Below are 23,784 nucleotides of genomic sequence, written 5' to 3' on the forward strand. Positions count from 1 at the left end.
GTACACTTGTTATTGTGGGGCAATGTGGAATTGAATGAGAGCACTCAATAACATCTACTATGGTTTCGGACACCACTACAAATGGCTGTCCCTTCCAAAAATGCCCTATTTGAGGGTATAGGGGACTTTGGATTCAGTCAGCGCCTCTATGAATCCCCTCTTTCAGAAAAAAACACTTTTGGACCTTATTGTCACCTTGCCTCATTTCAAATCGGCCTAACCATGATCCATCAGCTCTTTTTACATTCGGACACCTCATTAGTACTCTGATCAGAGCAGTTTGAATTCTCAAGAACGTATGGTGATTAAATCTGGGAAGACAGTGCTTGTGGGTCAAGGCTGGTTTTGTACACATGTACACTGTAAAAAATTGTAAATAAAACAAAGATTATTGGAGTATGTTTTACTAGAAAACACTTGCTTTATACAAGAAAATGCTATTTCAGTCTTTCTACTTAAACATTTCACATTTAATTCGATGTTTTACTTGCTGTTTCTTTATAATTCATTGTGAAATTTCTAAATGAAAATTGTTTGTACACCAATTTTGAATATTCAAGTAAAATGTTTATGCTTCTTAGATAGAAGCTCTTTTCATCTGCAAAGATGAGTCTTCTATGACTGCTCCCCCGCAAGAACAGAATTGGCCTACTTTGTACATTAACAAGCACATAAACATTATAAAACCTCAGGCAAAGCTCAAAACCATTATGGAGGGACTTTAATCATAGGCACAATACATATTTACACAGAGCTCTTATAATAAGGCCTCTGAGTTTATCAACATCATACATTTTGAATTGAAGTTGATTTAGCATTGATCTGCAGTATTTAATAGAATAAAAACATGGCACAGGATTCCAGAATTCAGGATCGGTATTAGCGGTTTCATTCACATTAACAAGCCTTCATTGTGCAGAGAGATTCCTTTGCTAATTTCCCATATCAAACCATTCTGTTGAAAATTAAGAGTTTCATCGTTTTTATGATCTGAAGCCAGAGCCACAAAAGCTGAGTGTGCAGAAAGACCTACACCTGCAGACGGAATATTATTTCTCTCTCAGGAAAATTGATGGTTATCATTGTATTGTGCAAACCAAGGCTGAGACCCGTATGCATGCATGTGTGTGTGTGTGTGTGGAAATAGCTCAAATCCAGAAATGCCTGCAGGGTTGTGGAGGGTGAGTATGATTGGTTGACTTTCCTGGCATACCAAAATGGACGGCTTGACTCAGTCATTTCTCAAAAGCTCAGAATATTTCTTTTTTCCATTTGCTGTTTGTAGATAGACCCTATATTTGAAGCTGATCCACACAGCCCAAAAGAAAATAGTTTTGCCCCACTTTTATAGGTTATTTGATTAGTACATCGTTCATACATACAAAATATAATTGAATTAAAATTGCCAATTTGCATTACCCTGGTTCCCTCGACAAAAAGCCAAAAGGATTTTTACATTGGCTTTTGATTATGACCATTTGAATATGTGACCAACAAAAGTTTATGATTCTTGTTTGGGATCTACTGAAAATCACAAGGCCTAAGAGTACACACCTATTATATCCGGTTCACAAATTAGATTTCCTTAACAACTGCATTGTTTTTCCTTGACATTAATGAGATTAAATTGAGAACATAAAGATTGAGTGGCAAAAAATAATCCATCATAATAATCTTTAGGCAATAAACTACATTACAGTCACATGGCTTCAACGTCACCATCACTAAGCTTCCAAAAATTAGAACAAAACAAATTTGAAATCTACAAGTTGAAAAGTTTGTGATAGAATAGTAAGTTTAAACACAACAAAGCTATACAATTGGATTATTAGGTAGATGAGTTTTCTTGTTCGGTGTGATGATGTTTAGGGCCCTATCATTCACCCGGACAATGCGACACCAGGTACGACGCAAGTGTTTTTGCTAATTTCAGCCCAACGCTGTTATCATTTTCACATCCATCGCCACGTTGTTTAAATAGCAAATGCACTCACGCCCATCTGTTCTCCCATGGGTGTGCTGGTCTGAAAACAAGGTGTGTTCAGACGCATTGTTGGCACGTGGTCTAAAGTCAATAGCGCTGTATTGGTTGTGTTATTTAAAGGGCGCATTAGTAATATGACGTGTACCATGTACACTCTGCTTATTACACACACAGGGACGCACAGCAGCACACAAACGTTTTTAAAAAATAAAGGATTCCTCTCTGGAGAAGCGTTCAGTCTTTTTGTTTGCAAATTCCACCATGTAAATAGCAAATGGTGCAAGCGCAACTGGCTTTTAAAGGGAATGAGAGATGAGACTCTGATAGACACACCCATGAGTCATTAAGAGACTAGGGACAACTCTTTCAGACCATGCGGCAACCATTTTTCCCGTCGTTAAACTAGCAAAAGTGGATTCCGACACGCCTTAAGTACACCTGCACCATGCACTTCAGACCAGATCGTTAAAATAGGGCCCTTAATGTCCCAGACAACCTCTGTAGTCCCATATAGGCATTTGTTGCATTGGCTCCCTATTAAACCCCATTGCCTTGCCTTGCCTAGCCTGTTAAACATCACATAACATTTCAAATCTTGCTTATTACTTACAAAGCACTAAATGGCTTAGCTCCTTAGCTCCCCAGTACTTGAACGACTCCATCACGTGTATTGCACGTCAAAATTCTGGCCAGTTGATAATACCTAGAATATCAAAATCAACTGCAGGCGGTCGATCCTTTTCCTATTTGGCACCTAAACTTTGGAACGGTCTTCCTAGCTTTGTTCGGGAAGCAGACACACTCTGTCAGTTTAAATCTAGACTAAAAACACATCTCTATACTATGGCATACCCATAGAACATGATCAATTTCTATTATTTAAATCAGTTAAATGATCGTTAGGCTGCATTAACTAGATCTCCTGGAACTGGGAACACTTCCCATAACACCTGATGTACTCGTTACACCATAAAAAGAATGCCGTCTACGCTAATGTTAGTCTCTCTATTTAGCCCGAGGTTTACTGTAGTCTGCCGGATCCAGATCAGATCGTTGACCTGCTCCTAGACATGACCACAATGCAGGCCTGAAGTGTCAGCAGAGACCGTGTCAACCAGACTCTCCCCTGTGAAGGCCTCCTTCCCTTCCCCTCTGTACAGATAAAAACACATATGCACACATACGTAGTCAAATGCGCTTGCCTATAGGCTGAACACGTTATGCTTGCGTACATGCCGACTCTGCTTTTTTTGGGGATTGCCCTTGGACGATGATGGTATAGTTTCAAAACCATTTCAAACCTATTTCATGGTTTCGTTCTCCGGCCACCAGGTGCTGTTGCCATGCGGATGGGGTCTGGAATGCATTGGGGATTTTCTGTTTTAGTTGAGGATGGGGTTGTTTAAGTGGCACCAAATTAAATAACTAATCAGTTTTTACAACAGAAATTAATCAATCAAAAAACTTACTTTAGTTTTTCATCTAAAACAAAAGTAATTTCCTATTAAGGCTGCACGATATGAGGAAAAGCTGCGATGTGCGATAACATTGTTTAATATTGCGATGACGATATGACTTGCGATAAATATTCAAATGTGAATGTTAGCTATACTGTTCCCTTGTCTTTGTGCTTTAATAGGTTCTTTGCGAACATAGAACCTAAACATTGAATAGCCTATTCCCACTGAATAAAGAAATCAAATAGGCGAGGCGGTTGTTATAGCGAATACAACCCCGACAGGCTGATTAGGACCCCGACGCGAAGCGTAAAGGACATATCATTTACACTCACCAATGGCAAGATGCAGCCTATGGCCAAAGCACTGAAGTCTGACCCAGTGGTTGAGTTCTGTGGCTTTCACAATGTTTGCATACATTTTTGGAATGGCGACTTGCGAAAAATAAGTCTGTGATGGAATCTGGTATCTTCGGTTATCAGGCTCACAAAACCGTCTTTAGTCACTATGTTTATAGGCATCATGTCCTTCGCCAAATAACGAGTTATAGCCGCTGTGATTTCTCTGTGGCGTTTGGATGTTGTGTCATAAGGAGTCATACTCGCAAAACTCTGAGAAATTGACTGTTGTTGTAGTGATGGCAAAGTTTTAGATTTGCTACTCGATGTTTTTGGTTTTGTTGTTTGGCTAGTTTTGAATTGTTCGTGTAGGTCTTTATGATTGTATTGCAGGTGGTGATGGAGGTTGGTTGTGTTTCCTCTTGAAGTCGCCACCACTGTTACCTGTGTTTGTAACGCGTCATCTCTCCTAAATCCAAAATAATTCCATATAGCTGAAGTGCTGTTCTTTTTCACCACAAGGTCTTCGTCAGCCACCACATTTAGCTCACTCTTCACTTCTTCCTCTTCACGGCACAGCGTCGCAACTAAATTGACACCTCACAAATTAATCTGAGCGTAGCTGACACTTCCTGGGGCTTCACCTGATTGGCCAAATAGCATGAACGTGCCAACCATGTCTTCAGGGCTAAACGTGATAGGTCAAACGTTTATTACATGCGCTTGGCGCTTGGTGTCAGGCTGTCTGTTGCGAAGTGTTCATCGCGTGTGTTCATATCGCGATGACGATGAAAAGTCGATGTATCGTTCAGCCCTATTTCCTATTATCACTTTAAAGCTGCTTTGAAGCAATCTGTGCTGTGAAAAGCGCTATAGAAATGAAGGTGACTTGACTTGACTTGACTTGTTAGCAACCATTTTTTTAAGGACACGTAAAAGCTTCAAATCTTCAAGTCAGGCTCCAGGACGAACTAGGCTGCAGGCACTGGCTCCAGGGTGGAACTCTTCACTGACAAGGGGTCCTAAAAGGGCGTGGGCTCAGGCTCAGAGTCTGAGGAGGGCATGGGCTCAGGTTTGGGGTCTGTGGACTGCGAGCAGTGTTGAGGGTAACGCATTACATGTAACATGAGCTACGTAATCAGATTACTTTTATGTAAATAGTAAAGTAACACATTACTTTTAAGTTTGCAGCAAAAATATTAAAAGAGTAACTTTAAGTGAGTTACTTTTTCAAATAATTGATTGAAATTGAAAGTTGTTTTCCCATTTGTTGACTGACTTTGCATTTCCTTCAGCCTGATGCATATAAAAAATTTTGTGTAAAGGGGGCCTTTACATTTGACAAAAAATATAACTTTTTTTGTTATTAAAAACAAACAAGCAAGCCCAGGCCAGGTGAGTAAGTAATGTCAAAGTAACGTAACACATTACTTTCTATAAAAAGGTACTTACTTTTTTTTTTTTTAATACTTAATTTTTTAATGAATTAACGCAATACTGTAACGCATTAGTATCTTTCTCCAACACTGCGTGCGAATAGCATATCATCCTCCACCTCACCCAAGGTGAAAGAGGAGCCACCCTGTAAGATCACTAGCTCAACAAAATCCTGAAACCTCCCTTGAGGACCATCAACAGGCAGGGTGACAAGTTGTTTTAAAAGTTCGGTCCTAGAAATGAGGAATGAGACTGCTGTCAGGATAGTGAGTTAGATATAATCTCTGGTGTGTTCCTCATGGAAGCGATCATCCTGAGTAAGGAGGAGGATGCGAACGGCTAGCAGATCCATGTTTAATGCTTCTCTAGGTCTGGTATTTTGTCACAGTGTCAGAAAGCAAGGCAGAGGAGATAAAGATCTTTTGCAGCTTAAAATTGAATCAAAACAAACTAGGTAATCCGACAGGAGAAATACACAAATAAACAAACAGCTTTGTCACTTAAATAAAGACAATAGAAGGTATGTATGTGACGTCACCGTCGGCCGGAGTCGCTGCGGTTATGCCCACTGAGTGGCATAAAGAGCTTTGGTTTTCAGCGTGAATGTAGGCTATAGATTTGACAATAAATCTGAGGTATATTTTTACAGACTGCCGAATGCTACAGAAAAGAGAAACAAATGAATCGCTGCAATTCGCAAAAACAACTGGACTCCAGGCTGCGAAACATGGATTTGCGGTTATCATTTTGTGTCAATATGTTGAATTTTGGGGTAAAATCATACATAAACACTGACAAAAACTATACAGGTTTTAGGGCTGGCCGATAACGATATAACATTGATATAAGCGATCGCCTGGATTTAGACCTGCCTATATTGTATTTATAGGAAGTGTTCACAGGCAAATTTGCTTTAATGTGTTTCCCCGCCGTTGAAATCAGGCACATATAAATGTCAGGAAACACAATTCCTGGCTGTATGTCAGTATCCATGGATCACTGGATATTTCAGTTTCCCCTATTAAATCCAGTCATGCAGCAGCTCTTTTGCCACACTGCGTCTAGATTCAAATAAATCTTTAAATTCTCAATTTAATCTCATTGATGTCAAGGAAAAACAATGCGGTTATTAAAGAAATCTAATTTGTGAACCGGATATAATCGCCTTGTATTCTTAGGCCTTGTGATTTCCAGTAGACGTAATCCATAATTAATACCGTAGTATTTAGTAGTTCAACATCTCTCCAAACTTTAATGCACAGGAAGCATTACAGCTGCAGCTACATTAGTCGCCGCCCCTATGATTAGCATCAGCTGCTTCATGTGAGCATTAGAAGATTGAGTGTTAATTAAAAATGCATAGATGTGCGTCACACTATTTTTAGGATTGCTGCCTGAGATCCGCTGTAGTGCTAGCAAACACATTACACCAGGCACACTGCTCAGGAGAATTCCCATTTGAGGCACTCTCAGGCATTTAGACACAATGCATTGTGGGTAGACACTGGTGGGTGGATGCCCCTTGTGATGAGATTGTCTCCGCTCAAGCCCGGTGCCAAATGCATCTCTCAAGCTTGTGTAATTCATGAGAATGCACTCATATACGGTAACTGATTTAACTCTGCAGACAAGCCCCGACCATAATGGGCCTGCAATATGATCCGGGCAGCCGTATGCTTCTCTGTAGTCGGGTGGAGATCAGAAGACAGAGGATGGGGTGGATACAGCAAAATGCAATCAATTTCTTGTCTGATAGATACTGCAGCCATAGGCTTGGTGAGTATTAATGGTAAACAGCACCAGATTAGCCTAATATCCTGCTGACCAAGGCCATTTGATATTTACCCCTTACAGTAATACCAATAAGAAACGGTTGTGGAATCTGCGCTGTCTCGAGATCTTTACAGACTGTTTGGGAAATGTGAGTTTTCACAACAGCAAGCTGAGGGAGCAGTTTCATCCCAGCTTATTCCGTTTTATGGCAGCGTTATTGCTGCTCGCCTCCGTTCTTGACTTGTGGTCCCATCAGGCTGCACCATCCATTTTGCAACAATCCTTCAATAAAAGCCTCTCTATTCACCCTGCATACGCTGCAGGAAAGGAGAAGCGAAGATGAGAGATGGACAGAGAGCAGAAGTCGACGCTGGGGGAAAAGAGGCGACCCTGGTTTAATTGTTATGCAGGGAAATGTTCTGCGTATACTGGTGTCAGATTCATGGATTCCCATTAGAAAGCCACTAGCAATCACACTGCCTTCAATTAGCCTGTTATTGCATTCTGTAAAATGTATTTGCAGCTCAGCTGAATGATTTTGTTATTAATCAGGATAAATTAGCTGCTTTGGAGACACTGTGAACACAAATTATTGCTTCTGAGAATCTCGTTTAGCTAATTATGATGCTCAGATGTAAAATACCATCCCTACATGCAGACAAGGTCTTATTGGCGATCGTTCTTTTTAATAGTACGTCAAGCTGATGGGAAAAGGGTTGAAATTCTATACATGAGTGAAAGAAAGAGAAACACCAATAACAGGAAGATGGAGATATGGTGACCCCTTGGGAGAAAATGTCAGGCTCATTTTACCGAGCCTTTGTCAAGCTACAGGTATACTATATGTTCTCAAAACCACAGGAGCGATTCATAGAGTTTGGAATGAGAAAACGCCGCAGCGATTATATACACGCACACAAATGTGCGATCTCATGCACATACTTTGATTTGAATGAGTCTCTCAATGTAATGTCCGGGTCAAATTTCATCCCCAAATTAAAGGAATGGACATAAGAAATTGAATTATGCATAAAGAAAATATGCAGTTTATTGCATTAAAGCACAATGCAAAACAATATAAATGATCATTACTGTACATGTACAAGTTTTTCATGTTTAAAAAGATTCACATGAAGATGCACATGTATTACAAAAACGATATATTTATTTCAGTAATAAATTCCTTTTAATACCATGTTGTATAAATGTATTTATTTATGCATCACACTAAAGATAATTTACCTTTTCATAACTAAAGATTTATTTTAACAACGATTCTTTACTATTTCATTTATTTATATATGATTTTATTTATGCATTGCAGAAAAAAGATAATTTTCTTCATACAGAATATTTTTTGCTTTGATTTTGACATGAAATATGACCCGGACATGTTCACAGAGTTTTTTTTTTTCACTGGAGTGGGAGGTGATATGTGTCCATGAACTGAAGGAGACACCTGGGCTCGAGGGCCGGTGATACATGGGGCCGGTACAGCCCTGCCAGGAAACAGAATAGCTAGAGGTTGGTTTGCGGTCTGCCAGTGAAGGTTAACAGGATATCATCCATTCAAAGTTTCACAGAGTGTTTCAAAGAAGAAGAAAGCATGTTTGATTTTCAGATATTTTAGTTTTTAACAGAAATTCAAGAGGAGCATGTTTTTTAAATTCTGTTTTTAAAGCTCAGCTTCTCCACCTCTATCTGAACCCAAGCATTAAAAGTAAGGTAGGCAGTTTTGGAGTGGCTAGCAATAGCGAGCTAACTTTGAAAGCATGAGATCCCACCCTCCCTTCAGAGCGTCTCCAAAGCCACGCCTCCTTCAAAACACAGCAGAGTCTGCAAAGTGTCATGAGATACGCCGTTATAATGACTGCAGATTCATTTCGCCGTTGAGTCTGTGGACGTGAGCGTGAATGTCACGGGTTGTAATTACAGTTATGACATGGCATGAACACAGTATTTGGCTCATTGTTTTGGTTCAGGAGGAACTGTAAAAAGTGTCTGCTGCTGTTTGTTTGTGGCGCTCAGTGACTGTCTGTCTACAACTCTGCATAGCCTCATGAAATGCGCTGATGACGTGCAGTGTTGGGGGTAACGCATTGCAAGTAACTTGAGTTACGTAATAATATTACTTTTTCCAAGTAACTAGTAAAATAACGCATTACTTTTCAAATTTACAACAAAATATCTGAGTTACTTTTTCAAAAAAGTAATGCAAGTTACCTTTCACACATTAATTTGACTGACAGCTCTCCTTTCCCCATGTTGAAAAAAACAAGTGCAAATAAGTTGTGTGTAAACATGATGGTTATTGTAGTTCTAGACTAAATGTGAGCATTTATTCATCTCACTTGCACAATAAAGATTCTGTACTCCTCAAAATGAATAAAATCAGTCAAATGCAAAATCAGAATACTATGCAAACCTCCAATAATTAAATGTTAAAACAACTATTTTTATGCATAATCTACCTTTATATTTAATTTACCAATGTCTTGCTGCTGACCTTTGATGATGAAAATTACTAGATTTTTTGTTTTTATTGGTAAAACTTTTTTCTCCTGCATCCTATTCTCCCATTATCCAGAATGGCAGCAGAGCTGCGCCCTCTACTGTTCATGCGGGAATCTGCATTTTTACCTCAGCCTGGGGCTTATTATTTCAATTTTGGTATGAAGAGGTCTTTACCGTTGCACAAAAATATAACTTTTTTGTTATAAACAAAAACAAAAACATGCCCAGCCCAGGTGAGAAAAAGTAATGCAAAAGTAACGTAACGCATTACTTTTCTTAAAAAGTAACTAAGTAACTCAATTAGTTACTGTTTAAGGGAGTAACGTATATTGTAACAATATTGTAATGTATTACTTTTCAAAGTGACTTTCCCCAACAAAGATGACGTGTGATGTGTGGGTGAGCAGGGTGTGCGGAGGTATGGAAATACATATGTTAAAGGTGTCATGAACTGGCCTTTTCAATTTTTTTATACTGCTGTCTGAGGTCAATGTATGACGTTCGCGTGGTTTTTACAATCAAAAACATCATAATGAATAAGTAATAGGCTATTTTCTGTCCTGGTTTTGAGGCTCTCTGAAAAACGGTCGGTTTTGATGGGCGTGCCGCACTGAAGACTTGGAAGCAAATGCCCACGGCTAGGATCGGATAAGATTTGCATATTTAATGAGCTTCTGCTCCCCTGTCAGTGACAGCGTGTGGCAAACGGCAACCAGAATGAATCACCCAGCCCACAGGGGCTCGCAAAATGTCTTTATCCAACAAACACAATGATTCATCTCTCATCCACCCGCGATTGATTGGAATGTTATTTCTGTATCATTTCGCCCGCTCATCAGTGAATAACTGCGAACTGTACGTATGGTACACACACACGCACGCACACATGCTTGTATGTTTTGAAGCATGGAAGATGGTTTGAGCTGGTTTAAGCTGGTCAAGTGCTGTGAAGGTCCTATGAAACTGGCTGTAGCTCAGGACCAGCTTATAACCAGCTCAGGACCAGTTTATAACCAGATCAAGACCAGCTTAAACCAGTTTATAACCAGCTCAGGACCCGCTTAAACCAGCTCATGTCATGACCAACCAAGGAGCAGCAAAAACCAGCTCAAACCAGCTGCCATGCTTCAAAACATACTTAACCAGCATATGCTGTTTTTTTTTTCAACAGGGAAGTACGATCTCTTTAAATTGTTAAGATGTTATTGTGTGTTTGTGCACGTGATATCAGGAAGCAACGTAATACGCTCACAAGGACAGGGAGGTGACGGCGGTGTGCGTAAATCCAGTTACCCCTCCCACTTCTGCTAGTTTTACTGATTTATTATCCTGTGCGAATTGGCCATTTATATTGCAGACGTTCTGTGGTCAAATTACATTACTCCATCTACCCTTGTAAAACTAACCCCTTCCGAATAGGGCTTTAGTCTGTTTTGATGCATGCACATCCATCAGTGAACAAAAGGGGTTAATGCACACTGTTATCTATTTGAGACAAGAACTCAGTCCTTTGTGGTTTTTAGCAAAGTTCTTTGTCCAAAACACAAAACAGATCAATACATATAGTTCAAATGGTGATTTAAATATGGATTCTTTATGTCATTGATAAGGTCAGCTTGATAAGGTCAAACTGCTCAATGCCAAGCCACTAGCTTGCACTCATGCATATTAATGTGTTTCACCGTGTGAAGTGCACGTGATGCTTTTTTGTTTCCAAGTTTGTGCGTTTCATTTCTTTTGAGTAAATGGTGCATGTTATATGGGCTGCTTAAATGGTGGCATGAGCATCGACTTGTGTAAAATGAGAAACATTAGAGGAGTATTTATGATATCTGTGTTGGTTGAACTGCAGTAATATAAGGGGAAATGAAGAATATCTTTGTTCACCTCAGTTCTTTCACCTTTGTTATCAGGTTTCACACATCCTGATTCCTAAACGGACCGCTCCGCAATCTGATACCTACAACAAAATTGCACTGACTTCCAAAATGACTTCTGTTTTCGGTTGTTTATTTTTGTGTGCTCATATGTGCTCTGTTGACATCTTTGGGTTTTGTGGCTTTGTGTTTTTTAAGGTGGCCCATCCGGATGGTCTTCTTCTCACTGCGACTGCTGCTGCAAGAGTCACAAGAGCGAGCGCGAGGGTGAGAGCGGCACTTCCTTCAATGAGCTCTCCACTTCCTGTTCCGAGACCCAATCAGAAGCCAGCTCGCCCCAGGAAACGGTCATCGTGCGTCCCGTCCCCCGCCAGCCCAACATCCAGACTTTGGACCGTCCGGGGAAAAAGGGTCCGACCCCGATTCCCAGGAGAACTGATCTGCTGCGTGTGCGAACCACGGGGCCACGCGACGCCATGGCGGGGAAGAGGAAACCGGCCAAGGAGAAGCTGACCCCAGAGCAGGAGCTGGAGAAATGCATCCAGGACTTCCGACGGATTAAAATTCCAGCACGCTTTCCGGAGAGGAAGTACATGTGGCAGTCGGATCTCTTAAAAAAATATCAGCTCTGAAACGATTTCCTGCAGGCTCACTGAGCCTATTACTGTGCAACACAACAGAGCTCTCAGAGCACAAGATGACATCATAATTCTTCTTTGCTTGGACTTAATTGGCTCGTCTGTGTAATCATGCAGCAAGATGCACAATTAACAATTCAGTGAACCTCAAGTGACTCCTAAAGGGACCAGTCCTGTTTTCGCTACCAAGCACAATGACATTAAACTCTAAACCAATTTCGAAGCGTCTAGACAAACCTCTCAAATAAAAAACAGAGTGTGTTGTATATATACAAAATAATCACAAGTGTGTATTACCTGTTATTGCTCAGTCGGCGCACGGACAGCACTTTTGTACTCTAGGATTCGTATGTGAATGCGGTTTGCATCATCAGAGTATTAACTCAAATTTACCCTTTATTTAAAGAGTTTAAAGGTGCGGTCACATCCGTTGCTTGGCAAGCACAATCCAGTCATTCCGATAGGAATCTGTGCGATCTGGAGTTCACCACCCAGGTTGGTCACACAAATTCACTGCGCTGACCGACTTGGCTTGAAAGTGACTTCTGTGCTTGATATATGCTATTGACAATGGACCTTTTTTTTCCCACATGAAATTTCGCTTGTGTGATCGCACCTTAAGACAGCACAAGTGAGTATGTTCTTGCGGTAGACAGATGACAATGCATGTTATTTCACTCATATAGAGTAATGGCTCATATCGACGCATTTAATTTTGTGACGTGATCTACATTATTCACCAAACACCATTCATCATTCATCTAAACCCAGCTGAAGTACATCAGGAGGAACGGACTGAAATATTAGGCTGTTTGTCATTGTGAACATTTGTGCTGGGACTCTTGATTTCGCTCGTGGGTATATGAGGATTTTTTTTGTTTTGTTCTGAATGTGCAATGAATCATTAAATGAACTGGGTTCAAAACACAATTTGTTCATTTGAGTTGCTATCATCGAGACACATTACAAAGCGGTTCCACATTAGAGTAGGCACAGCATTTAAACAGGATCCTTGACAGACAAACCAAGAGCTGCTTGTTTCTTGTATATGTATGCAAATCAGATAAAAGATGCGAGAAGGTAAATTGTCTCTTCACGAATGTGGCAGATGACCTTAACCTTCTCACTGAATTTAACCGAATATGAGCTTAGCTGAATCTAATACTAAACAGCAGACAAATCTCTTTGCAACACCCCATTCAGCTGATTTCAGATGCGCAACGGTGTATATATTCTGCTGCCTGATATATTAGTTTTCTCTTTTTCTGTCACTGAAGGAAAATCGTTGATATAATACATGCACTAAAAATACAATTTTTAGCCATGGGATTCTGCAGTGTTGCTACATTTCATCTGCAACAGAGAAGCTTTGGGACAGCATGATAAACCAGGAGAAGTGTATCACAAATTTGCTAGAAAGCATCTTATGAAGGTGACACTAAAGTGTTTCAAATGTACTATCATTCATTGCATAACTCCTGGGAAGCCAGGAGGTTTACATGTGTGAGGTTTCCGGCAACATTTTTTTGTGTTGTGCTATTATCGCATTATGATACTCACCTTTATGATACTTGTTTTTTCATCTAATGCACTAAACATCTAGTTTTTTTCACAAATATATGTTAGTTGGAGATTCAGTGGAGGCAAGGGTCTCTTGTTCCGTGCAAAACATCAAAACCCGGCATGCATACTAATGATACAACTTCAAGACTCCTTTAATTGATTTTGCAGTTGAAATATTTCAATCAGCATCAAAGGCATTAGTCATCTTCATTCTTTTTTGATCCCGCTTCAGTCTTGTTTACTTGTGCCCCATGTTCAAAAGCCAAAATGACCCCTACATCTATTCCTTGTGTCCATTATATACTCCCAAACAGATCAATGAAAGGGCATGGGGAAGTATCCGAGATTTGGCCCTGTGCACTGACACACTGCTCTCTTTGAGAATCAATAGCAGAACCTCCTAAGGGAAGTTCAGAGTGAGTAACATCCCCTGGTCAGACAAGAGGAAGAGCAGATGACCAGCGGCTGCTGACTCAAACCTTGGTGTATTTCATCATGTTCTTAAAAAAGTCAAGTTGAGAGTAAAGACATTGAATAGGCTATCATTTAATTAGTATTAAAATATGTAATATATGATACAGTGGCCTTTTGTACACTGTTGGTCGGGGGTATAAAGTTGGCAAGATGTGCAACTGTCATGATCATGGGTTATATGCAGGGACGTCGTTAGGTCTATTTTAGGGGGGCTGAAGCTACCCCAAAATGTTCCTAAGCCCCCTAAATGATAATAAAAACAACAACAAAAACAATTTGATTTATCAATAACCGTATCCTCATTCATATTTAGACGCAACAAATTATATATATTCAGCTACAAAAAAATAGCCGAAAAGTCGGAAGTTGGACAGAAAGAGTCGATGTGCTATCAAGAGGATGCACTGGGTATCGTTGCATTGGTGTGAACTGTGGCAGCTTTCAGAGCGTTGCAGACCGGAGCGCTACTGCAAGTAACTGGAGGATTCATCTCGTCTCGTCGTTACCAAGGTTATAAACGTTAATGAAAATGAACGAAATAAAAAAAAAAAACGAGGCATTACAAAAAAACGATAACTAACCAAATCTGTGATGTGTGTTTGGAGAAACTAAAATTCTGTCAGGATCACTATCGTCAAAGTGATAGACAATTAGCATAGTTTAGATTGCCGGTATGGTTCTGTTCTGGGCAAGAACTCCCTGCCCTGCTCATCCATGCAGCCTAGCATGGATAAGAGCAGAGAGAGCAGTGATAAACCCCCCTTAGGGTAAACAGAACAGAAGCAACGATGTATTGCAGATAGCATTAATGTCATATTAAAATGTACAACCCAATTCAGGAATGTAGTCTGAAGGCCTGTACACACCGGGACGAATATCGCACACGCTTATCGCCAGCGTTTTTCGTGACGTTTTTCGGCGTGCCTTGAGTGTTCACACCATAGACCGTAAAAAAATATGGATGACGCGACTTCATTGACTTCCGCTGACCAGAGTTGAAGCTTTCGCAGGCCCGCTCACGGCGCTGACATCTTGGGACAGAGTTTGCGCAGTAGCGATCTCGGGACCGGAGTTGCGCAGTAGAGAGCAGGAAGTAGAGATGTGATTATCAAGAGCCCGGTGTGAAATAAACAGTTATAGAAATGTAGAAATTAAAGCTAAAGCTCCAATCTCCTCCCAAAAATCCAGAAAAAAGTCAGTTAGTGCCTCAGTGAAAACTTCACTCAGAGAAGCCGTCAATCGCAGTTGTCAATCATGACGTCACACCCCCCGTTTTTATAGCATCACATAACTAACTAAAACTAAACTTATTTAAAAAACAAACACTTGAAATTAAATCATCGTAATAAAAACTGCCTAAAATGACAGAAACCATCTTTAGGAAAAAATTATTTGAAGTGTAATTGAATTGTTTAGTGTGTCTCGCGTCCATTCTAATACATGGAGGGGTGGGTTTTAGGAGCTATACTAGGACCAGCCACCGGGGGGGGGTGATCAAGGCGCGGAAGCTTCAGTTTCTGACAGGAGCCGAGTGAACGTGCACATTCAGTAGATGCGCTCCCGGTACACAAGGTGGTGCTGCGCCACTTTACGCTTCTGACACTCGCTTGTCACACAGAAGAAGAAGAGAGACAGTATTTACGTGCTTTCCAAAACCACAGATATATTATGTCTATGGCCAAAACCATTCACACACTTTTTGCTAACTGGCAAGCAACATTATCAGCTCATCTTCTTCTTTGTCTACTTACTACTTCTTCGTCGTATCGATGCGTGCTCGGCAAGACCGATTTTGTGCTTGAGCGCCACCAAGTCGTGTTTTACTGCCACTTCCGCAGCTCCAGCCACGTGAACAAAAGCGCTGATCTCATTGGTCGGCCAGTTTTTAACGCGCCACGTCAAAATAAAAAAATGAACCAGAGGCGTTTTTTAAAAAATGACGCTTTTACGCCTGGCGTTTTGCGCGTCGGTGTGAACACTCACATTGGCGCCCATTGTTTAGTCACGAGGCGATAAACGTTGGCGATAAACGCACACGAAAATCGTCCCGGTGTGAACAGGCCTTGATTCAGGGGGAATCAGAATGCCAAATCCTGACTGACGAGTGGAGGAGCTAGGGATGGAAGTGGGTAATTAGCTCCGAAGAACGCGATAGCAGCTGATGATACTGAAGGAGCTTATATGCTTTAGTGCCCGTCCACAAGGAGACGCGTATCACTGTATACGTATACATTTTTTATCGTATTGGCGTTTCGTCCACACGGATCCAGCGTTTTGGGAGACTGAAACCGCTATTTTTTGAAACCGGGTCCTAAAGTGGATAAATCTGAAAATGACACCCTTGTTTCCCTATTTTGTGAAACGGTGATGTCATCACACCACGTCCTGCGCGGAGAAGACTTGAAGGAATACAACTACGGGCACTGGGCATGCGCACATCAATACTGCATTGTTTAATTACTGTATTTGCATTATAGTAAGGGTATGTTTAGGGTTGGGGTAGGTGTATACGTTAATAAAACACATCTAGTAAGTAGCAAATTTATTTATTGTTATTTTATTGTGAGATTTTACCTCACCTCCGACTGTTGCCGTACCCCTTCTAGCATGGGCGTGGTAGTGGGGGGAAAAGTGGACCTGACTACCCAGCGCCCCGTCTAGGGAGAGGGCCCTTTGAAAAGTCTGGAATATATTTTAACATGGAACATGGGGGCCCATCAGGACTGCCTATGCATAGGGCCCAGGATTTTGTGCTACACCCCTACCTTCTAGCCACAACTCTTCTTCTCTGTTTTTAGTGTATTTCTGTGGCAGAATTACAATGCCACATACTGGCCTGGCATGTATACTAAATCGTTTTGAGCCGTTTTCATGCTCTCGTGTGTACGCAGATATTTCTTGAAACGAGGAAAAAAAAGATTGGATAGGGAAAGTTCTGGCTTCGTGTGGACATGGCCTTATGCTGCGTTCCAGGCAGGTTTTTGAGCCCGTAAATTACAACTTCAAACCACGACTCAGGACTTTTTAGTGTTCCAGGCAAAGTCACGCCAAACTGCCTGAGCGCAAGGAATTGTGTGGTAGTTTGATGTAAACAAAGCATGTCGGACCGTACGGGGTGTATGCTCATTTACAATCATTTCTATCGCCAAAGGTGTTTACTCCATGCTTATTTGAGGGAAACGGAAGAGAAAAACAGCGCAGATGGCAAGAAAAGCTGTTATACCTTTTATTTTACGTTATTTGTATATTTGTTTCATAAACACTGCAACCGTAGGGGCTGCCATTGTTGCTTCGCGGGCTATGTGACGTCAAAACTCGTAACTGGGAGTACATCGATCTAGTACGAGTTCACGGGTGGGAAGTCACGGGTTTGGCTGCCGTTCCAGTCCATTTTCACGGGTAGAAGGTTGGAAAAACACGGGTTACGGGTTGCCTGGAACGCGGCATTAGCCTCTGATAGGCATCGTATCCCTATAGGGCTCGGGCGTATGACGTCATTACTTTGCGTGGCGGCCATGTTGATGGCCTCATTTGCTGCTACTCGGACTACTGCGCACTGTTTATAGACGTGCTCCCTCTCAGTCGTGTGTCTTAATTTGGCGTTATTATTGGAAACCATGGTAAACCGTTGCTGCATTGTGGGGTGTAACACTAGATCACATAATCGCCATGGGAAAAAGTTCGAAAATGGATTAACTGAGTCGTCGGCTCGCTTGGATCGCGGCTGTAAGACAAACTGTTACCTGGGGATATGGTGTTGGCTGATCGCGGCTTTGACATAAAGGACAGTGTGGGACTTATGTGTGCCGAGGTAAAGATCCCTGCTTTCACAAAAGAACGCTGTCAGCTGATGCAAGAGATGTGGGGAGCACAAGAAAAAATGCCCACCTCCGAATTCACGTGTAAAGGGTGATTGGAACCGTCCGCAACAAGTACACTATTTTGTCAGATAAAGTACCGATTCACATGGTGTTGCCAAGCAAGGACGAAGACATGACATTCCTCTATAAGATTGTGTCTGTATGTTGTGCTCTGACAAACATGAGCCCTAGCGTTGAAATAAAATAAATGTGCATTAAATACAGCCATAAGTGTCTGTTGCATCCATACCCACAATCTTCAAAATAAATATACTTAAATCAATATAATGTGCAAAAGCAAGAAGTGTCACACAATCGCAATAACCGTATAATGTGCAAAAGCAAGAAGTGTCACACAATCAGATATTTTTCAGTGTTTATTTGCAAGTAGTGCAACCCGAGAACACAGAACGGTGCAGAATGCTTCAAGGTAAAAGGTTAACGTTACATAGGCTTCATGGTCTGCAGCTCCTGAACCCATCCATTTGTGAACTGCAAATTTCATATGAATCCAAACCGTTAATAGTTCCAATTTTGTCCATATACCGGTCCCTGGCTTCCCTATTTAACGTATCCCGGTAAATTCCACATCCTTTTCGGGATTTTAACATAGTTTTTCTTTCTCCCAACTCTGCTTCTCCTATGTTTACATTCGCGAGGCCATCAACATGGCCGCCACGTCCCAGAATGCAGCGCAGCGCCCGAGCCCTATTGAGAATGAGGAGATACGTCACGGTCGTGGGCGGAGTCTGAGCCCTACACCATTCTGGGATCCCACGCTATCGGTTGCCAGGGGTAACATTGTAAGAGCGATACAGAGATCAGAGCAGGAAAGACGGCTCGAGGAATTATCATCGCGGCGTTTAAGCGGAGAAATTACGAAAAAACTTAGAAGAAATGGAGAAGAAGAGGTCTCTTACAGGGAGAAACTTACTACCAGCGCCAAGCTGAGGTATTTAGAGAAGCTGTTATCAAAAACGTTGACCCATACGAGCTGCCACGGCAGAACACCGAACTCTTTACCACCTTGCACTGAAATGTTTCTATAAATATATTTCCTGTGCATTCTGAATAATAAATATATCTCCCCACTATCCTGCAGCAGTCGAGTGCTCGTCATCATTAGCAGTGTTTTTCTCTTACTGATCATATTTTATACCTGTTGAGTTTATATTTTTAAATTAATTTGACAAAAAATTTAAATGATCGTTTGTGTGCGCTGGTACTTTTATTCCAGCCTTCTTAAGTAGAATGAATGCTCGGTACGTGCCTTAGGCTAAATGGATGTAACGTTAACAATGTTAAAGATTGAATTAATCTTAAACAGTATGCACACAGAGGAAAATGACAGTGAACTAGGCCTACCTTGAATATTAATTAAGCGTTTTGGGCATAAACATGTTTATAACATACAGTAAAATGACTGACAATGAAAAATGACAGAATAGAGATCAACATGTTTAATACAAATAAATAAAGGTTCGTATTGATCAAGTGTCTCACACTTCAGCATCGCGCTCACTAGACCATGTCTGACACCCTGTGGTGAAATAATGGCGTACGTTTACCAGCCGCTGCTTTCTCAGATCGGCTTGGGTGGATTAAAACTTCATGTTCAGTTGAGTTTGGAAAACTATGTACATAGTAATCATCAGAATATCTCTTCTCCAGTCTCTGTCCGAATCCATTACCTGGCGGGCAGACCCCCAAAATGGCGGAAGGGGGCGGGGCGCTGTGTCGTGACGACATCTCCTCATTCTCTATAGGTAGACGTGATCAGCTGAGAGTCAGCTGATACTTGACTAACGTGCCCTGCCAGAACTAACGCTATACGCTGGATTTATAGATTAAATGTCCTTAGTTTTCGTCTTTATCAATGTCTTTCATAGAGCAAACGTCAAGCTGCATTTCCTCTTCTGCGCCTCTCACTCACGCACTCTCTCACATACACGCCCCCTCCCCCCCCATGAGAACGAGTGTTCGACGTTGAAAGCAAGTTCGCGAAAGGTTGGTATCTCGTGAACACCTTTACACAATCACACATTAAAAAGTCGTATACAAATATTTTTAATTCAAAAGTTAACTCGTTGCACGTTTGAGGTAAAATGCACTTGGGTTGTCGATGTCAAAACACTATAAGCTGTGATTCAAATATTAAATAATGTTATGTCATTATGTATAGGGTAAATTTAGTATAGGGTGTGATTGTACAGCTGTGGTATTTGTATAGGTTTAGTTCAGTTTAGGTTTAGCTGTAGCCTATATTTGTATTTTAGCTCAAAAATGGGTTGAATACATGCAGTTCTGTATAATTAAATAGCATTCTGTGGACAACTTATCTTATATAGAGAGGAATTAGATATAGTATGCTATTACTTTATCATACATTTACATGAGCAGAAAGATAGTATTTAAGTCATTGCTTATAGTAACTCATCAGGAGCAAAGTCTGGCCTAAGTAAATTACCCCATGTAGCTTTGATGTGTCTAAAAGCTAACATTACAGTAACTTTTCTTTAACAGAGTAGAAATGGAAGAAGAGGATATGTCTGTCACGTTTTACTTGTTAACATCTTGGTTTCTTGACTGGTTGTTGACATAAGTGTAGCTCTAGATGTGAGTGCAAAGATTTTGCAAACGCAAGTTACAAATACCCTGGGGGCTAAGCCCCCCCATGTCTTCCAATCCTAGTGAGGTCCCTGGTTATATGGAAGTAATACCTACCTAATGTAACCAAAGTATGCCTTTATTTTCATATTTAACTTCACAGTAAACATTTATCACTCGGTTTAGGTCTTTCAAATATGACAAATTATATTAGTTCAATTTATAATTAATGTTATATACATTGATGTATTACATTCACATGCATAATTTTAAATTAATTGAAATAATTTTAAGTCATTTTATTATATTTATTTAGAGAAATATATTATGTCTGTGTTTGATGTTGCAGGGTGTTCCGAATGTCACATTTTTTCAAGTGAAGTTAACTTAAAGGGAAGTTCACCCAAAAATGAAAATTATTTACTCACGCAACCTCAAGCAATCCTAGTTGTATATGACATTATTCTTTCAAACGAATACAATCAGAGTTATGATAAAAAATGTCCTGGCTAATCCAAGCTTTATAATGGCAGTGAATGTCAGCCCAAAATTTGAAAAGTGCATCCATCCATTATAAAAGTAATCCACACGGCTCCGGGGGTTAATAAAAGCCTTCTGAAGGGAATCTTCCATATTCAACTTACAAAGAAAGTGTAACACCTCTCACAGTTCAAAACGCTTACATCTTAGTCTAGGGTGGCCATATCCAAAACACCAAAAAGCGGAATTTAGTGAGGCAAGAATGGACTCTGGTGTGCTCGCAACTATAAAACAATTCGATGGTATCATGATACAGTGATTCTGCAATAGCCCACTCTATTCATTGCCAGACAATTTGATCTACGATATATCTTGATGTAGACCTGTAGATGTAACAGAAGAGGCAAAAAAGTGTTTGTTCACAGTATTTGTATTTATTCAAGACATTGTGGTGTCTGTTTCAAAAACTGACCACTGAGATGAACCTGTCTTGCAAAGTGCACAGTGCCTGAAAACATAACATTTCTGGACTTCTGTAAATAACAGAAATACATAAATAAACAAATAATGAATGCGAAAAATAAATATATACACATTTCAGTTCTTAACAAAGAAGTTCACCCTCTGCAGCAGCTCAGGCAGCTCTTTGTTAAGAACTGAAATGTGTATTTATTTATTTTTCACATTCATTATTTGTTCATTTATGTATTTCGGTTATTTACAGAAGTCCAGAAATGTAATGTTTTCTGGCACTGTGCCAAATTATTTGGTTATTTATATATGACTGGTGATGCTTGACTGCATGATCATGATATACTTTACAAAGCTCTGCAGCAGAGATTTTGTCACCCTGAGGTGATGTTTTTTTCTCGAAAAAATTTTGGTTTCTTTAATGTTTTTCCGTGGTGGCAAATCGGTCAATGGCGGCTTCCCTTTACTACTAACGTCCACTTCACAGCGACACAATGTGCTTTTTGATATAAATTTGTGCTCTTTTGTCCATTCCGGATTAAATGAGATCTGAGCATCTGACGTTTAGGCATGTTAACGTTATGATATGATGTAGCCAGCATGTCGTGGAGGCTTATTTACGTTTTTAACCAATGATATATCAGATATTTATTTGACACCGCTTTCAGCCAATCATTTGTTTGACCAGAGATCTTACGGCATTAGACGCTATGCTGCTGCGTCCCAATAAAGATTCTAGAGCGGGTTTTTATAGTCCGATTCAGTGCTACTCCAAAAAGAAGGACAAATGAGTGTCCGGCTTGAGGCTGCGCTGGACGCCAGACAGGGAGCTTAAAATCTGGACTGTCCGGCCAAAATACGGACGTATGGCCACCCTATCTTAGTCATATGTTGTGTCATTTGCGTTTTTTTTTGTAAGTTGAATACGGAAGGTGGTCTGCCGGAAGCTAGATATTTTACTTTATAACGTGTTAAATATGGATATTTTTCTTACACAAACCCATCGCTTCGCTTTAGAAGGCCTTCTTTATTAAAAAAATTAAACCCCTGAAGTCGTATGGATAACTTTTATAATGGATGGATGCACTTTTTTGGGCTTCAAATTTTGGTCTGCCATTCACTGCCATTATAAAGCTTGGAAGAACGGCTCCATTGTTGCAGTAAACTTGAACAAAGTTCTAAAATTAATTATTTATAGATGCACACCGGTCTGTTATTGTAGTGACGTTGACTTTACATCTTGACGTGGAACCAAGCAGACTGTGATTGGTTGTGTTACATGTCAATCAAACGTCATCTTGTGCGGTCCTTGACCAATGAAAGCTATGAAAAGCTGTGAGTCCAGAACTCCTGCTATCAGTCTGAAGGTCTGGCCATGCGAGACTACCTTCAGACTACCCTCTATCTGAAATGATCCATTTTTAAAAGGCAGCTCCTTTAAGGTTTGTCCTTAAACGCCCACTGTTATGATTGGCTAACATCATTGCACAGGAAACAGTTTCAACACCCACTCACTATTGCTCGCTAATAAGGCCGAGTTCACACTGCATGATTTTAGCCCCAATTCGGACTTGCCGACAGGTCTTGCGAAATCACAGACAAATGCCCGACATCATAGGCAAAAAAAAAGCCCGACATCTTGATCACATGAGTGACAATCACGCAGTGTGAATTATCAAAGACGCGATCTGAGAGAATCGCAGATGAGATATTTGGCATGACGCCCGTGAGATATTTGGCATGCTAAATATCTGGACCTGTCGGCGATTCAATATCCTGCTGTGTGTTCTGACTGAAAATTACATCGCCAATGACCTGCAGCCAATGAGAGAGCAAGATACAGGGCAACGGGAAGTTCAGGGAGGTGTTATAGACCAGAAGATCAGTATTTTAATAGATATATTTACAATTATATAAGACAGAAACAAAGTACAACATTTTCTTGACCAGCCGCAACAGCAGCACGTTGCAAAATTAGTTGTTTATGTCCGACTCTCTTTGCAGAACACAATGCAGCTGCTGTCGGATCCAATGCAGTTGGTTACTTCATCTTTCAACAAAAGTTTCTTTGCGAACTCTCCATTACACTGTGCTTCGTTTACCAAACAATGCTCCGAACAAACATATAATCTTCCTACGCGATCCGGGATGTCATTAAAATAAACCATTCACTTGAATTTCCACACAGGAATCCTTCAGTCTCTACAGCAGGGGTGTCCAACCCTGGTCCTGGAGAGCTACCACCCTGCAGATTTTAGCTCCAACCTCAATCAAACACACCTGAACCAGCTAATCATGGTGTTCAGGGTGC

General features: G+C 40.7%; 1 protein-coding gene across 1 annotated transcript in view; it reads left to right on the top strand.

Annotated features, from left to right (window-relative positions):
• kctd16a (potassium channel tetramerization domain containing 16a) overlaps window positions 1-12,939 on the top strand; it is a 28,921-nt gene extending 15,982 nt beyond the window's left edge. Inside the window, exon 2 of the mRNA XM_079838643.1 lies at window positions 11,579-12,939. Coding sequence (XP_079694769.1) covers window positions 11,579-12,012 — 434 coding nt within the window. The 3' untranslated portion in view covers window positions 12,013-12,939. The remainder of the gene's footprint in view (window positions 1-11,578) is intronic.
• Window positions 12,940-23,784: the final 10,845 nt, after the last annotated feature.

Source organism: Gobio gobio (genome assembly GCF_949357685.1).
Source record: "Gobio gobio genome assembly, chromosome: 16".
In the NCBI taxonomy this organism is placed as follows: domain Eukaryota; kingdom Metazoa; phylum Chordata; class Actinopteri; order Cypriniformes; family Gobionidae; genus Gobio; species Gobio gobio.